The sequence below is a fragment of the Aegilops tauschii genome, chromosome 6 (genome assembly GCF_002575655.3).
Source record: "Aegilops tauschii subsp. strangulata cultivar AL8/78 chromosome 6, Aet v6.0, whole genome shotgun sequence".
Lineage (NCBI taxonomy): Eukaryota > Viridiplantae > Streptophyta > Magnoliopsida > Poales > Poaceae > Aegilops > Aegilops tauschii.
In genome coordinates, this window is record NC_053040.3 from 362,360,768 (window position 1) to 362,378,521 (window position 17,754).

Here is a 17,754-nt window from a genome sequence, read left to right on the forward strand (position 1 = left end):
CTAGGAAATTACACATATTACATTCACTGGGATAAAAGTTTGTCACCAGCAATAAACACAAGAAAACAATACATTACATACACTGAGCATTGCCACCAGTGCAAATAAATGGGGACAAAACAAGTTTAGAGAACTAAAATCACTTCAGCAGAGATTAATAAAAGTTATCTTGGGTATCCACCATGCCGACAAGCATCTTAGAAATCCGATAAACATTCTCTTGTTTGGCTCCGGAAATCCTCCAACTCTTGTTGTTCCATGAGAAAGTGTGCATCTGATTTCTCCAGGTTGTTCCTTACTGATTGAGCTTCTTTTTCAAAGCATGGTTGAACAATATCTTTTAGCTTGGGAGTTGAGATTGAAGAAGCCGAACTGATTGAGGTAGCAACTTCGAAGATCTTGTGCCAGTGGTAGTGGCCAATATCTCGAAGAATACATCAAGACATGACTTCGGTGTTGTTTCAGTATCTTGAATATGGTTTGCCTTATCTACATTATTAGCTTTACTGGCGACTAATGGGGTTATCTCGCTATCTTCGGGAGACTTTCCGAACATTCTATTAGCTTTATGGGAGACTAATGGGGTTATATCACTATCTTCGGGAGACTTTCCAAACATTATGTTATCATTAAAAGAGTAATAAGCAAACAAATAATAGGTTTAACATGTATATAAACTGCATTTTGGTAAACCATTTCCTTGCTAGGAGAACGATCCAAACAAATTGACAAGAAAAATTACACACTTCAATAGAAATACAACTTCCTTGACTGCTCCTACAACTCCAATTAATACTTTCTCCATCTCCTTATGTTCATTGCCAACATTTTTCCATTCTTCATTGATTTCTCTAGCTTGCACACATGTTTTTTCTCTGCCTCCTCAAACTTAGACACTCTGTAATCTCATCTCTAACAACTAGTGCACCAACATTCAATAGACGTCTCTTGATCACTAGATAAATGTATTATTCTTCCAAAAACTTAAAGTTGCAACCTTCCTACATAACAATAAGCACAACTTACTTTAAACCGAAGAACAACCACACAAAAATGCACTCACTTTGCCTATTTCACATTCGAAGAAAACTCATCCGGGATATTGTACCGTCTTCGAGACCCGGCGCAGCACCAAACGCCAACAGTCATCACACTTGATGATCGACAGAGGCTCACTGATGATTTGCTGAGCGAGGGCTAAGCGCGGTAGACCAGAGGATGAGGATATGCCAACGGTCGGACGTTCGATGAGATACGAGCGCGAGAGGAGGAAGACATACCGCGAGGCGGCATGGAGCGCTCGGGGTAGCTGCGTTGTTCGGTCCCGATGAAATGCAACGGCGTCAGGGCCTGGGTGCGTCAAATCCAGAGTTTGCGGTGATGAGCGCAGATGCTTCAATCTCGGCGGCGATGATGAGGATTGACTGAATCAAAGTGGGGGGAAGGAGTGGTGGGTTCTAGGGATTCGTGGTGGCCGGCAAAGGCAAGGACTGTCGTGCTGGAGTGGATGTGGCCGAGGTTGGGAGAGCAGCAACACGGTGGAGGGGAAAATTTATCCTGAGAATGAGTCGCAGCTGAGTAAATATAAGTGGTGGCTGACACGAGGAGTAAATTTTTTGATGAGTTAAAGCGTATAAGGGGTCGCTATGTCCAGTTTAACACCTCAAAATGAACATTTTAGGGACTTAACTGCTTTTGAGAAATATCGGATAGCTAAGTGGAATGTGTTGTGTCATCCTAAAAGTGAAGGGGGTCTTGGAATTCAAGATCTTGAGATTAAAACATTTCCCTTCTCAGTAAATGGGTATATAAACTACTAACTAGGAATGGAGTGTCGCAGGAAATCATTAGTAACAAGTGTGTGGGTTCCAAAGCCATTTCTCAACTCCAATGAAAACCTGGTGACTCACATTTTTGGTATGGCGTGATGAAGGCCAAGGATTTTTTTTCATTTTGGCACTTTCTGGTTAGGATGGCTCCCAGGTTAGGTTTTGGGAGGATACATGGCTTGGTGCTACTCCACTTAAGGTGCAAATACCTGAGCTTGTATCGCATTGTTAGAAACAAATTCATCACAATTGCACAGGTCTTGGGCCAAGCAAACCTTGGTATTTCTTTCTGCGGGGACCTATTAGGGCCTCGTCTTGCAACGTGTAATGAATTGCTCACATGTTTGGAGCCGATTTAGTTGTCAAACGAACTGGACGAGTTTCGATGGAACTTGCATCAAAACGGAAGGTTTTCAGTCAAGTCCTTATATGAGGCGATTGCCCGCTGCGATGTTCCTATTGATAATAAAAAATTCTAGAAGCTCAAACTACCTCTTCAAGTGAAGATATTCCTCTGGTTTATAAACAGAGGTGTGATCTTGAATAGAGATAACCTGGCACGCCGCAAATGGCAAGGTAGCAAGACTTGTGTCTTTTTCCAACATGACGAGTCCATTAAATTTTAGTGTAAATTTGCTCCTAAAGTGTGGCCATAGTTCAAGTAGCTTCAAATCTTTACCCCCGCCCCTTGCAGTGTGTGTAATATGTTTGGCAATTGGTTGTGGGGTGTTGACAAACAATTTTGTTCACACAATCTTGTGGGAGCGGCAGCCTTATGTTGGTCTCTGTGGCTTACTAGGATGTGTTTTTTAATAAAAAATGGGTTTCGTCTCATGTGCAGGTTATTTACGCATGTACGTGATGGCTTCGTATTTGGTGTATCCTGTAGAGACCGGAGGACAAAGGCCTTTTTATGATGGTGTCTACCTGGCTAGAGCATACGGTCAAGGAAATTTTCTCCCATGATGGATGACGGTGTAATTTTCGGATAGGATCTACCCCACCTTAGGCCGACCTTTCTTATTTTTGCAGTAAAACAATATTTTCTTTTGGGTAATGTTGGACGTTTCGGCTGTGTGCATCGTGCTATGCAGAGGCCGGGCATTCGCTCAGTACGGTTGTATCAACTCGATATATCGATTAAATTAAGATGTCCTTTATCAAAGAAAAAATATTGGTTAGAGATGCTCTTAGGGCATTTCTAACCGAACCCCTAAAAGTTAGTGGAGTATCCGGTGGAGTAAAGTTAGTGCGGTAAATTTTTACTCCACTAACAGTGGCCGCACCTAGCAAATTCCCTATAGTTAGTGGAGTAAAAATAAAATTCTATAGATTTTGTGTCATGGCCGCATGAACTTCGAACACTACACAATACATATCTTAAAAACATTCAAATTAAAACACGCATAGCATAACCGTCATAACATAAAGTTTCATCATCACGTTTTTCAAATTAAAGCATGCGAAGTTCAACCAAAAGACATCACTTCAAACATAATGTTTGATCCAAAATCACCACAAACATAGCATGTATATGTTGTGGATTAAGTCAACCTTTGGCATGCACCACCCCCTTAGCCACCACCACTCAAACAATGTCGTCAGCAAATAAATCAACTCCACCATCCTCTCAGCCACCATCACCACCGCCATCCTCTCGGCCACCACCACCGTCAACACCGCCATCCTCTCGGCCACCATCGTCACCACTGCCATCCTCTCGGCCACCATCACCACCACCACCATCCTCTTGGCCACCACCATCAACATCATCACCGCCACCACCCCCTCGGCCACCACCCCCTCAGCCACCACCAATATTCCAATCATTGCATCCATGGAGATCATGCACCAAGCATCGCAAAGAGCAATATCCTGCTTTTGGTTGTAGTTTTGGGTGCGGCACCTTGGCACCTTCGTGCTTTCTTCGGTCACGTCCAAAACCTCCTCTTCCTCGGCCACCACCTCTTCAGCCTCCTCCTCTTGGTCCATGTCTTGGGTGGCCTCCGAATGATCCCAAAATGAGTCATAGTTGAGCTCATCATGTCCAACGGCGAGGACTGCAAGGAGGTGAGGAATTCAGCCGTGTTCATCTCCGCAATATACAATAAACAAAGCAAACAAGATCAACAATCACTACTGGCCACCAACAATCACTATACACGACCATGGAGGCAAGGAATTCGGCGAGGTTTTTTGTTTTCACCTTGTAGGCATTTCATCGAGCACTTGGCGGCCGCGATGTTTTTTGCCAGTTGCGGCCGCTGCCCCCGCCGGAGTAGTGGCCGTAGGGGACGCCGGAGTAGCTACACGAGGCGCCACTTTGGTCGTCTTCATCATCTTCTTGGCGGCCGCCTCGGTGAGAGCTGACGATGCCATCATCGGCTTTTGAGCTCATTTGGCTCCGGCGGGTGCGGCAGGAGGGCGGCGTGCCATTGCCGGAGAGGCGGTGGCCATCCCGGAGGCCATTGGGGGGGGGGGGGGGGGGGGTTGGAGGAGGAGCTTGGACGCGGTGGGTTTTTTCATCCCCAAACTTTTCTTCGGCGCGGGCGACTGCTCATGGGTGATTTTCGGCGGCGAAACACAGGCGCTGGTGGCCGGCGGGGTAGGGGAAGGGTCCGGGCTATCCATTCCGGGCGGCCAGATGGTCATTGGTGGCGGCGACGGGAGGCAGCGGCGCGGGGTGGGAGAAAGAGAGAGGCGTCAGTTTTACTCGGCCGTCGCGGGAGTAAGTAAAAATAGGGAGATTTGAGGGGATTTGGGGAGTTGGAGTAAACATTTTACTCCACTAAGCCGAATAGGGGATCGTCTAGGTGCACCGTAAATGAGTAAAACCGAATTTTTACTCCCTTCTGACCTTTTAGGGGATCTGTTAGAAATGCCCTTAACAGTGTATACATGTGTGGCAGCTAACAGACCAGCGGGATAAGAAAATCGAGTAACCGCTTATCTTTTTTAAGCGGTTTTTGAAAACCTGGGAAGTAACCAACTCTGCTGTAGAAAAAAGACTCTTGAATTGAACTCTCACAGATAAAAGAAGAGTGACCGAAACTTAAAAAAATCACAACTTGCAAATAAATAGCCCATTTGAAAAAAGTCCTAAAGATGTATCCCGTTGTTACAAGGTCCTCCCAAGTTTGTAGTTCAAAGCAACTTAGTTCAAGTTACTCAACAAAGAAAGTAAAATGCAAAAGACAATCTGCTAGTTTATGTGTATATACGAGCATGCAGCAATAACGAATCTATAGCCACCAGAGCACGTCAACGGGATGGGCTTCTGGTTGCAGGTAATAGTAATAGCTCAAGGACTTAGTAATTTATGCAGTCGGCATATCGAAGCGGTTGCACTTTCTCGAAGCTTGTCAACCCAACTCTGATTGCAATTATACAATCGGATTCAAATAATCAATCCTTGATGTAAGGTCTCGTTTGAGAAGTACTAGTTTACATTATCATACACGTTTTGAAATAGTAGTGCCACATGACAGATATAGAAAGAGACCTTTCTTTTCTTTCACTTTTCTGATTTCTCGTCCTTGAAGGAGTGGCCTGCAGCTAGGCTGGAGATCATCATGCCCTTATGAAAAGTTCATGAGGAAGAACCTTGTATCGTTATCTGCAATCGATATAGTCACATGATTATCTGCATACCCCATCCGTTCTCAAAGGATAATAACGCTTTAGAATACGTGCATTCAAAATTTTAAAACTTGAAATACTACAGAGATATTTGGATCTTGAAAATAATGCAAAAATAGATGATTAGTTTAGGGTACAATAATAGATGATTGCGTGCATCAATGTAGAGGCCGAGATTTCCCTAATTTTCAGAAAGCAAAGAAAGTTGTTTAAATTAATCACATGGAAATGGAGATTATATTAGAATACATGTCATCAAATAACATCCACGGCCCCGCGTCGCTCATGACGAGCGGCTCGGGCGGCAACCAGCCGAGCGCCGCCGACACCCTTCTCCTCCTCCCATCCCCTCCTCGCCGCCGCCAGAGTGAGCCGCAGGGCAAGCCCTCGAGGCTCCCAAGAACGACAGCGGCGGGGCTTTCGTCCTTCGCTCGACGGCAGGAATCATGGGAATACTACGCGGGGCGTGGCCGATCTAACTTGGCGACGCGGCGGGCGGCCCTGCCTTTACCGGCGGCGGCGCGACGGCCAGCGATGGCTGCGGGCACGGCGGCCGGCCGTGCAGCGGCGTTGGCTGCGTTCGGCGGCGGTGATCAGATCTGCGGTGACGACCATGTATGGTCTGTCCTCCGGACGGATCTGATTTGCCCGGTGCGGCCTGCTCGTTGTGCGGTGGCTCAGATTGGTGGTGAGCCGTGCACATGATGCTTGATGGAGGTTTGTTGAGCGGATCCGGGTGAAAACCACGTTCTCGGCTTGTTGCCGAGACTGGCGATGGCAGTACTCTTTTGTGTTGTTACCTTCTTGAAGGCATCGCCGTGGAGAAGCTCCGGATCTCTATCTACTACCTCCAGGGGAAACTCTAGATCAGTAGATCGGATGACGACGATGCTCTGGTGTTGTTTCCTCCTTGGGGGCGTCATTTTTGGAGGTGTACACGGGCTCAAGGGACCAATGGACGGCTTCTTTGGTAGAACGGTGCTTCATCTTACACATTCATGGCGGCGGATCTCGGCGGTGTGGCACAGTGGAGACTCGGTGTCTGATGCTTGAAGATAGACTCGCGCAGGAGGAGGACGTTGTCTGGCGGCATGGTGGCGTCGATGGCAGAGAGGCCTGGCAAGCTCGGTGCGTTAGTTTCTGCTCTGAAGATGGATTGGTGGAAGACGGCGGCGATGACACATGAGAGTGCGTTGGACCGGTTTGTACCCCAAACCCAGTATGTGGCTTGGTTGGGGTCTCCGGCTTTAGATGTTAGGCTTGGTGCGATGTCTGTTTGGTATTAGGCTCGGATCATCGGCACCCCTTCATCAAGTGGATAGGAGTAGCGACAGTTGTTGCTAAGATGGTGGCTTCAGACTACCTGATGTACTACTTTGTAAGGTCTTTCTGAATAATTAATAAAATGGCTGCATGCATCGCTCAGATGCAGAGGCAGGGGGTAATCCTCCTTTTCTAAATCAAATAACTTCCACTCGATCATACTCCGTTGTAATTGACTTCATTAATATATGGTAAACACAAATGTAAGCGAATATATATGTATATTGGAAATAGTGCCAATGCCAACATGACAAATGAGCGCTTCATGGCATCTTCAAAGCGGATCATCAAACCGTCTGCAAACGTCAGGACAACGCGATCCAGACGTGTTGTGGCATCCAATACGGGCATGTATATGTCCGTCGGACGGTCCAGACGAACTTTCTCCCGCAAACCGGGGCTTTGTGGGCGTCTGAACCCCTACCACGCCCGCGTCTTACCGTCCTGGCACACCACCCCCCCTCTCCCGCGCTTTCCATCGAATGTCCGCGGCCGCTTGTCGTGCCACATTCATGCTGGCCAAGAGCATGCAGTGGTCGGCATTGATGTCGTGATTAGACCGGACGGGAGGGTGGCTGACGAACGTGACCTCTTCACTTCAATGCGGACGTTGCGTCCCGAGAAACCAACTCGGGTCGCTCCGCCGCATTGAAGCGGGCTGACCGCCCCTTCGACTCGCCTGGCCATGACTATTTAAGCCGTGCACCGGCAACACACAGAGGAACACTCCCCCTCCGTGTCACTGTGCCCAACCTCCTCCTCCTTTCCGAGCCCAACAGTGATGCCGAAGTCATGGTGCCCCGCGCTGGCAGGCGGAGTCGGCGAAAACTCTTCGTCCGGTGGTTCTTGGCGTCATCGCCATCGCTCTACGGGCCCTTCGGCATCCACAGCAGCCGGCTCTTCCTCCAAGGAGGAGATCGTCATCTTCTCCAGTGACGAGAAGGACCAGACGCAACGCAGCTGTCGGGCCAGCCGCCGCAGCAGCGGACCCGCCTCCTCTCAGAGGCTGATGTGACAAACGAAGAATTTGTCCGTCAAATCGAGATAATGACGGAGCATTTGCTCCGTCACATGGCCCCGTCCCCACCACTGCCGACCCGTGTCATGGTGGAGCCATCGTCCCCGTCGCGCCACCATGTGAAAACCAAGCCGGCGTCCCAGCTCAGGCCGGTCAAGGACGAGCCGACCTCGACCCAGCCCAGCCGCGACGTCCAGATCAGACGCCGCGTCAAGGATGAGCCGGCCTCGCCCCCACGCAACCGCGGCGTCCAGATCGGACGTCGCGTCAAGGACGAGCCGTCATCGCCCCTGCGCAACCGCTGCGTCCAGATCAGACGAAGTGTCAACGACGAGCCGACGTCCCCGCCGCGCAGCAAGTACACCCGCATGGACGGGCCCTCATTGCTGCCATGCCTCCACCGCTGCGCCGTCAAGAAGGAGCCGTCGCCGTCAATCACGAAGGTGCGGCGCCGCCTCCTCCACTACCTTGGAGGAGGCGGTTACGGCGGTGCCTCGGGCTTGAGGGCTGTCATATCCGAGGTGGAGCGCGCGCCAAGGCAGTAGGCAAGGTACAACCGGCACAATGCCGGTCGCCGCTCCGCGTCGCAGAGCGACGTGCCGCCGGAATGGGTCTGCAACGACCCTGACCTCGCTGCCGCATGGGCGCTTGACCGCTCTGTCACCACCACGGAGGTGGCCGCCAGACGCCGCCACCGCCTTGACGACGAGTTCGCCAAGATCGGCAAGGAGTGGTCACTTAGCGACTACTCCGCCAACGTTGGTCGCGGCAAGGCCGCCGCCAGGGCTCCGAAGGCTACGTCGGCAATGGCAGTGGCGGCCCTCCGCACCGCGTGGCAGGAGATGGAGCGGCTCCTCCGTGAGCGGCAGGCAGCCGCCGGACAAGGCTGTCGCGGCCCTTCGGCGCCGTTGGAGGGACCACGACAACAATGACGTCGACACGGACGGCGACGGCGGTGCGACAGGGCAGGGGGGGCACGCGTATGAGGTGGTCGTCCAGTATGGAGCTTAGTTTTTTAGGCTTTTTTTGTTAATCGGTCGAAATATTGACATTTTTATGTAAATTATAGCCGCACTTGAAGACGTGTTTGCATGAATTTCATCCGTTTAGTTCAAAATGTGGTTGAAATGTATGCGTGCAGCGTTGGATGGCGGTCTCCGGCATCATTGTCTGTGGATTGGTCCCATTGTCTGCGAACGAATGCTGGAGCAAATTTGCGGGTCAGTGTTGGAGATGCCCTCGTCCGACGAATATCTATCATAGAAAAAGCTAAGTTAAGTTTAAGCTAATCATTTCATCCTAGGAAGCCATCAGAGTCTAACGGCAAGTAGGTAACTCTAGTCTTGTATAGTGGCGACAACAAGAAAAAACTGAATTTGAAAACGGCTCCTGAAAATTATGTAACGACGGGAGGTGTCACATTGATTAATTATGGGTGGTCTTCATCAACCATCATTAGTTTAGTCATTTAAATTCCATGTGATTATAAGCAGAAACTTCTTTATGTTCTCAGATACGATTGGCTAAAAAAAGCATCTTATATACTATTTGTGTCAGAGTGTCACTCGTAAACTCCATGTTGGTACTTTGCTTCATAAAAATTTCTTGATAAGCTTGATTAGAGATTGATCAATAGTCTATACCTTGGCCAACCGAGGCCACAGAACCACTTAAGTCAATACTATTTATGAACTAACTAACAATACATGCGATGAAGCTAAAATAATAGTACTATGTTTTAGTTGTTGCAACGTCTGCTAACTGTATTACCGTCTTGATGCTTAGAGAAGCTCACTGACAGGCATGCAGAATAATGGAGAAAATAATGCAATTAAGTCAGCAGATGTTAACTGCTGAACATGCGACCAGCCAAGCAGTGCAAGCCAGTCACATTGTATCTGATCTAGTTACAGATAATATATCACAGGATACTCAGAAGGGAATAACTTAACAGCTATAGTGGAATATGCTCACATTATAGTTTTAACATGGACGTCTAGAGTTTTCCTGTGTTTCACGGATGTAAGAGATTATGATTGCACGGCATATTGCTCTCATGCATAGGCACGTATATATGATGTACAAAGGTGAGCCACGGACCTCAACTATACAAGGAACTAGGAGGCAGGCCCAATACACAATATGCACATACCACATATACTCAACACCCCCGTGCAGTCGATGCGGCACCGCGGCTGACGCAAAGACTGGACCGGAACTCCTCAAATGACGCCGTAGGCAAGCCCTTGATCATGATATCTGCAAATTGTTGGGAAGTAGGGACGTGTTAAACACGAATATAGCTAAGGGCCATCTGTTCCCGAACAAAATGAATATCCAACTCAATATGCTTGGTCCGTCGATGATGCACCGGGTTAGCGGAGAGGTAGACCATCGAGACGTTGTCACAGTAGACCACTGTGGCACGGTCAACAGGGCAAGAGAGCTCCTGAAGCAGCTGGCGAAGCCACGAACACTCGGCGACGGCGTTGGCCACCGCACGATACTCAGCCTCAGCACTGGAACGAGAGACCGTAGGCTGCCGCTTGGACGACCACGAGATAAGGGAGGGTCCAAGGTAGACACAATAGCCCGAGGTGGAGCGACGGGTGTTAGGGCAGCCCGCCCAGTCTGCATCGGAGTACGCGGTGAGGGCGGTGTCGGCAGAGGCGTGAAGCGTGACGCCAAGATCCATAGTGCCACAGACATAGTGGAGAATCCGCTTGACGGCAGCCCAGTGAACGTCTCGGGGGGGGCATGCATATGAAGACACACCTGTTGCACGACATACTGGATCTCCGGTCGAGTCAGAGTGAGGTACTGAAGAGCACCAACGATAGACCAATAGAAAGCAGCATCCGAAGCAGGAGAACCATCCGTGGCAGAAAGCTTGGCCTTCGTATCAACAGGCGTGGTGGCGGGCTTGCAGGTAAGCATGCCGGCGCGCTCCAGGAGCTCATGAGCGTACTTCCGCTGATGAAGGAAGAAGCCATCCGGACGGCGCACCACCTCGACACCGAGGAAGTAGTGCAAAGGACCCAAGTCCTTGATGGCGAACTCAGCGCGAAGACGAGTCGTGAGCTGACTGAGGAGACCAGCCGTACATGACGTTAGGATGATGTCATCAACATAGAGTAGCAAGTAGGCCATGTCAGCGCCCTGATGATAGAAGAGGAGCGAGGCGTCCGAGCGGGTAGAGTGGAACCAAGCTGGTGGAGAAACGCCGCGATGCGCTGGTACCAAGCGCGCGGAGCCTGCTTAAGTCCGTACAAGGACCGCGAGAGCAGGCACACGTGGTCGGGAAGCACCGGGTCAACAAACCCGGTGGGCTGCTGGCAGAAGACCTGCTCCTCGAGGTAACCATGGAGGAAGGCATTGGAGACGTCCATCTGGTGCACCGGCCAAGCACGGGAAACCGCAAGGTGAAGAACCGTGTGTATCGTGCCGGGCTTGACGACCGGAGCGAAGGTGTCGGTGAAGTCAATGCCAGCACGCTGTCGGAAGCCACGAACGACCCATCGCGCTTTATAGCGATCAAGGGTACCATCAGGACGGAGCTTGTGTTTGAAGACCCACTTCCCGGTAATCACGTTGGCGTGCCGGGGACGGGGAACAAGCTGCCACGTCCGGTTGCGCAACAGGGCGTCAAACTCCTCTTGCATCGCAGCCATCCAGAGCGGGTCACGAAGAGCGGCTCGAACGGAGGACGGCAACGGCGATGGCTCAGAGGTGGACACCGCATGGACGTAGTCATCCACGGCGTAGCGAGCTCGGGCGAAAAACCCCGTACGGGCGCGGGTGACCGGACCGGCCACAGGCGCCGGAGGCACGGGGGGGGCGCCGGGGGTGCCTGGGGCGCCGGGGGCGCCGAGGGGGCTGGGGGCGCGGGGGCCACGGGCGCCTGGGGCGCCAGTGCCGCGGCTGTAGGAGGTGCCGCATGCGGGGGCGCGCCTCAAAGCCAGAGGGCGGGCCAAGAAAGGCGTGCGAGCGCCTTGTGAGCGGCGTCGAGGAGCCCGCGTCACAAGTGGCGGGAGGAACAGCCGAAGGTACCTGCTGAAACGGAAACACATGTTCATCAAAGTAAACGTGTCAGGAAGTGAACACACGGTGGGAGACGGGATCGTAGCACCGATATCCCTTGGAGTTGGAAGGGTAGCCGATGAAGATGCAAGCGACAGAACGTGGTGCAAGTTCGTGAGGAGTGGAGTCGATAGTGCTAGGATAGCAAAGGCACCCGAAAATACGCAAGCCATCATAAGATGGGGGCGTACCGAAGAGAATATGGTGAGGTGCATAGTTCCACCGTGGGCGGCAAGGGCGAAGGTTAAGGAGAAGTGAAGCAGTAGCGATCGCATCCGGCCAGAAACGAGGCAGCATATTAGCATGAAACAGGAGCGTGCGAACGCCGTCGTTCAGAGTGCGAAGGACGTGTTCGGCTCGACCGTTCTGCTGTGAAGTATACGGGCATGTGAGACGAAAAACTGTGCCGTGGTGCGACAGAAGAGTGCGGAAAGCAAGGTTGTCGAACTCTTTTCCATTGTCAGTCTGAAGAGCAAGGATGCGACGCCCAAACTGCATGCTGACATAGGAGTAAAAGGCCATCAAAGTGGAGAGTACATCCGACTTTCATCGTAAAGGAAACGTCCACACATAGTGAGAATAATCATCAAGGATAACCAGATATTATAAATAGCCCGAATTACTAGGAACTAGAGAGGTCCACACATCGCTATGAATCAACTTAAAAGGAAAAGAAGCTATGGTGGTGGAGTTATTAAATGGAAGGCGAACATGTTTGCCGACACAACAGGCATGACAGGTGTGATCCTCTATCTTATTACAAATGAAACTGAAACTCCTAAGAATATGACGAAGTATGACGGGGTTGGGATGACCCAAACGAGTGTGCCAGAGATCGACGCCGGCGGAGAGAGCAGCCGGTGCGGTGGTGGAGGTGGACGGCGGATGCACCGGATAGAGCTCATCGAGGCTGTCACATCGGTGAAGTACCATCCTGGTTCGAGCGTCCTTGACACAAAAACCAAGCTCGTCAAATTCAACAGTAACAGGATTTTCACGAGTTAAGCAACGAACGGAAACAAGATTCTTAATAAGATGAGGTGACACAAGTATGTTAGACAAAGTAATAGGCATGGAATTAGACGGAAAAGAAGTGTGCTCGACATGTGTGATAGGTAGTGTGGAACCGTCGCCGATAATGATGGGGCGGTCGGTGGTGACAGGAGTGAAGGAGGCAAGATTACCAGAATGAGCAAACATGTGAGCCGTAGCCCCGGTGTCCATGTACCAATCACCGCCTCCAATGTAGTTGTTCGGCGTAGGCGCGGTGTGCAGCGCGGCGAGGGGGACTGGATCCCAAGGCGCCGGCGGCAGGGCCGACGAGGGCGGCGGCGGGGCCGCAGGGAGACCATAGGCGCCGCTCAGCTGCGGCAGTGGGGTATCCTCGGCTGCAGAGCCGCGTAGTACGCCTGATGCGCCGGCGGGCGCGGCAAGGGAAGGGTCGGTGCAGGAGCCCGTGGAACCGCCATGATGTAGGCATGAACAACGCCGGTCCACGGGTTGTAGCCGGAGGGGCACCTGGAACTGCTGCTGCTGCAGACGGGGCTGGCCGGCGCCCTGCGGCTGCTGCTACTGACCGCCGTGGCGGCCCCCACCGCGTCGGCCCCCGCGGCGTCGTTCGGCGGGAGGGGCGGGCGGCCCATAGGGCAGCGGGAGCAGCCCCGGCTGCTGGGTGGCCGGGTACGAAGGTGGCGCCGGAAACGGCGCCGGGTGGCGCTACGGCAGGGACGCGGCCGGGGCGGCTGGAGGTGCCGAGGAGGCGCCGCGGGTGGTGCCGGCGGCGAGGGCGGTGTGGATGGCGCGCGCCTTCACCTGCTTTATCCGCCGCTCCTTCAAGCGGAGGTACGCAATGAACTTAGCGAAGGACGGGTTGGGGATGAGGCTAAGGTTCGCCGCGGCGTTGCCGAAGTACTCGTGAGCCCGGCGGTGAGCGTGATGAGGAGGAGGTCATCATCGATCTTCGTGCCAATATCGCGGAGCTCGTCAGCGAGAGTCTTCAGGCGGCGACAATAGTCGTCGGCGAAGGTGTTGTCCTGGTGACACCCAAAGAACTCTTGCTGCAAAAAAACACGACGCTGGAGCTGGTTGTCGGTGAAGAGCCCATTCAGCTTGGTCCACACGGCGCAGGCATCGTCACCGTCCGCCATGACCGTCTGGAAGAGCTCCCGCGAGATGGTGAGGAAGAACCAGCGGATGATCGTGGTGTCGATGGTGGACCAGTCATGGAACTCAGGGACAAGGCTGGAGTCGACGGTGCCGTCCATGTGGTCGATGAGGTGATACTCCCGGAACACGAGGGGAAAATACGTCTTCCACATGTAGTAGGAGGAGTCCGCCTGCGAGAGACGAACCGGCACCCGCTCGAATATGTTGAGGTTGCGGATGTCATTGACATCGGTAGGGTTGGCGTCGGCAAACATGTTGGAGTTAGTGGACGCGGAGGAGGTGACGGACGACATAGCAAGGACGGGACGGAGCGGGCGGCGCGGATGGCTCGAGTGAGATTTGCGGCGGCTTCGGCGATGCGGCTGGCGGGCGGGCAGGTGGTAGCAGCGGATGACACGAGCGGGCTCGGAGTCAGCGGCGTTGGCGGCTAGCAAGCACGGGAGCGATCGATGCTGGCGGTGTTGACGGGTAGCGCGTTGGCAGCTAGCGGGATTAGCAGCAGGCGGCGCTAGCGGGATTAGCAGCGAGCGGCGCTAGCGAGATTAGCAGCCTAGCAGCAGATCGGGACTAGCAGCGAGCGTTGGCGCGGCTATAGCGGAGAAAACGAGTAGCGGCGACCGGCGTGGGGTGCACAGGCGGGGGCTAAGGGAGGCGGCGGCGGCGGCGCGGCGGCGGCGGCGCGGCGGCGGCGGCGGCGGAAGGCTAGGGGTAAAACCTAAAAACTGATACCATGTAAGAGATTATGATTGCACGACATATTGCTCTCGTGCATAGGCACACATATATGATGTACAAAGGTGGATCACGGATCTCAACTATACAAGGAATTAGGAGGCGGCCCAATACACAATATGCACATAACACATATACTTAAAAACGGAGATGCTTAGCACCACTAGCTTCAACCTTCAGTACAGATAGAAGATATCATGCATGACCGAGAGTTCTATTTTACGACAGAAACGAGAAGTCCCTTTTGAAAAAAGAAACGAAGGATTAACCATAGAGAACTTCAGTGAGATAGAATACTTTGGACGCTTAACCAGAAATGAGCTGGAGTGAACTTCCGCCTGCGCAAAGCCATGCACAGGCAAGGTGCAAGAGTACATGACAACCATGAACTGGAATAATTTGGTGATTTTGCACTCTCTGCGAGCTTATTTTGACATATGACATTACTTTTGTTTAAGAAACGACATCAATTATAGTTGGGGTTGAGAAATAAATAGTAGAGGTTTGTAAGGTCAATACTATTTTTTTGGATGACAATCTCTCAACCTCAAGTCACATCAAAGGATCCATACTTCTGATAGCTAGAGTCAACGGCATATAAATTGCAAAATTCCAAGCTGGATTTACAGGTTCTCAGGTGATAATGTAAATAAATTGCATGATTACTTATTCCAAATTGAAGCTGGAAACCCTGCTTAGATTGGATCGAATAAATCATTTCTGTTTGATCACGAAGGAGGGCCTTGCTTTACTGGCAGGAGAGTTACACAGTAGTGACAGCAACTACTAATCGCCAACAAACTAGATAATAATAGATCTAACACCCAAAATATGAAGAACATATTGTCTCTATCGCTCTACTACCTCCGTATTTGGTGATAACATCTTACAACACCCCCGCGTCGCCCTCCCGCTAAGGTGGCTCGGGTGAAAACCCTAGCCCCCGCCGCCGGGCACCTCCATCCTCCCCCTCCCCTCCGCTGCCGCTAGAGGAGGTCGCCGGGCGAAGCCCCAGGCGGCTGATGGCGGTGGCGGAGGCTCTCTTCTCTTCCCTCCCGCGCCAGATCGGTGAGGCGGGTCACCAATGGCGCCGGGGCGCTTTCCCCCAATCTGCGTCGCGGCGGCACGGCGTCTTAGGCGACGGCGCAAGGCGGCGGCGTGGTGCTGGGCGGGGGCGGCGGAGCTGCTAGGCTCCGAGGAAGATCTGGTGGCGCCGGCCGTTTCGATGGGCTCGCGGGGTCATGGCGGCCTTGGTCGCGGTGGCTGGCGGCTAGGCCTGTCGGCGGCGGCTGGATCCCGGGGCGGCGGCCCTGGAAGGTGGCGGCGGGTGAAGCTCGGGCTTCCCGCGGCGGCATGGCGTGGTGTTGTCCCTATCCAAGGCGGATCTGCATCGCCGATCTCGTGGTTTTGCCGCGGATTGGTTCAGACCAGAGACGGTGATGAGCGTGCGGGATCCATCTCGGCGGCTCTCACGGTTTGGCGAGGTGGGGTGGGAGCCCTCCTCCCATGCTCCAGTGGCGACGCATTCAGGCAGTGGCCGGTGTGCCAGGGTTCCTACGGTGGCACTGCTGTTGCGGTTGGTCTCCGGATCTAGGCGGCTAGATTTGGGGCTTTGAAGGCGGTCGAGACAGTGCACAGGTTATCGGGTGGATTTCTTGGGACGGATCCAGGTGAAAACTTGGTCTTCGGTCGTGGCCGGAGCCGGTGATGAAGATGCCCTTATCATTGTTTCTTTCATGAAGGCATCATCGAGGTGAAGCTCCCAACCCCACCCAATACCTTCGGGGGAAACCCTAGATCAGCTGATCGGATGACGGGGGCATTCATGTGTCGTTACCCCCTTGGGGGCGGCATTCTTGGAGTTGCACTCGGGCTCGAGGGACCAGCGGATGGCTTCTTCGGTGGAGCGGTGTTTATTTCTACATATTCATGGCGGCGGTTCTCGGCGGCATGGAGCAGTGGAGGCTTGGCGTCAGATGTGTGGCGATGGACACGCGCAGGAGGTCGACGTTGTCTGGCGTCGTTGTGGCGTCGATGGCAGAGAGGCCTGACAAGGTCGATACGTCAGTACATGCTTTGAGGATAGATCGAGGGAAGACGGAGGTGACGGGCCTTTGCAATGTGTGCGTGTGGTACTCACTGAGAGTGCGCCGGACCGGAGTGTTACCCAGTCCCGCCTAGGTGGCTTTGGATGGGGCATCCGGCATTAGATGTTAGGCTTTTGTGCGAGTATGTTTGGTATTTGGCCCGGACATTCGGCACACATTCATTAAGAGGATAGGAGTAGCGACAAGTGTCGTCTAGATGGTGGCCTCGGGCTTACTGTTGTATTTCTTTGTAAGGTCTTTGTGAATAATAAATAATATGGCCGCATGCATCTCCCAAATGCAGAGGCCGGGTGTGATTCCTCCTTTTCAAAAAAAATGCCTCCGTATTTGAACTGCAAAACGTCTAATATTTAGTTAAAGAGGGCGTACATGATTGACGTGCCTTACTCATCTTTTTCGAGCTTCGTATACAATAATCAAGAAAAGAAATCCCACGTCAAAAAAGGTAGATCATGGTACGTAACAACGAGGATTTGGTGAGGCAAGCAAAGATATAAGTCAGGCTTTCTACTTCGATGGCTCACACGCAGTAGCATTTCAACAAGCACCTGCCGCGCGTAGCCCATGTTCCTACTAAAACAAGAACAAACAATCAGGTGGGAACAAACACAACGCCAAAAAGAGTTAACAGATGCGGAACCTGATCTCGCAGTAGGCCGAAAGCAAAATCCCTTTCGAAGCAAGCAACCAACGATGCGAAGCCTAGCCTGATCGGCATGGAAATCGGCGTCGGCGTCGATGGAATTAAGCGGAAGGAAAGGAACTGCAGGTCACACCAAATTCGTACGTTCATTGGCGATTTTTTAGCATGCATTCGTTGGCGCTGTGATGTCTATCATTTTCTGGTTTGTATTCTTTT

The 17,754-nt window shown here is 52.2% G+C and overlaps 1 protein-coding gene across 1 annotated transcript; it reads right to left on the reverse strand.

Annotated features, from left to right (window-relative positions):
• Positions 1 to 13,605: 13,605 nt before the first annotated feature.
• Positions 13,606 to 14,348, reverse strand: LOC141026095 (uncharacterized). Its single transcript, XM_073502061.1, has 2 exons — positions 13,794 to 14,348; positions 13,606 to 13,719 (listed from the first exon to the last, which is right to left on the reverse strand). Exons 1-2 carry the CDS (start codon positions 14,346 to 14,348, stop codon positions 13,606 to 13,608), a joined length of 669 nt encoding a protein of 222 aa, XP_073358162.1.
• Positions 14,349 to 17,754: the final 3,406 nt, after the last annotated feature.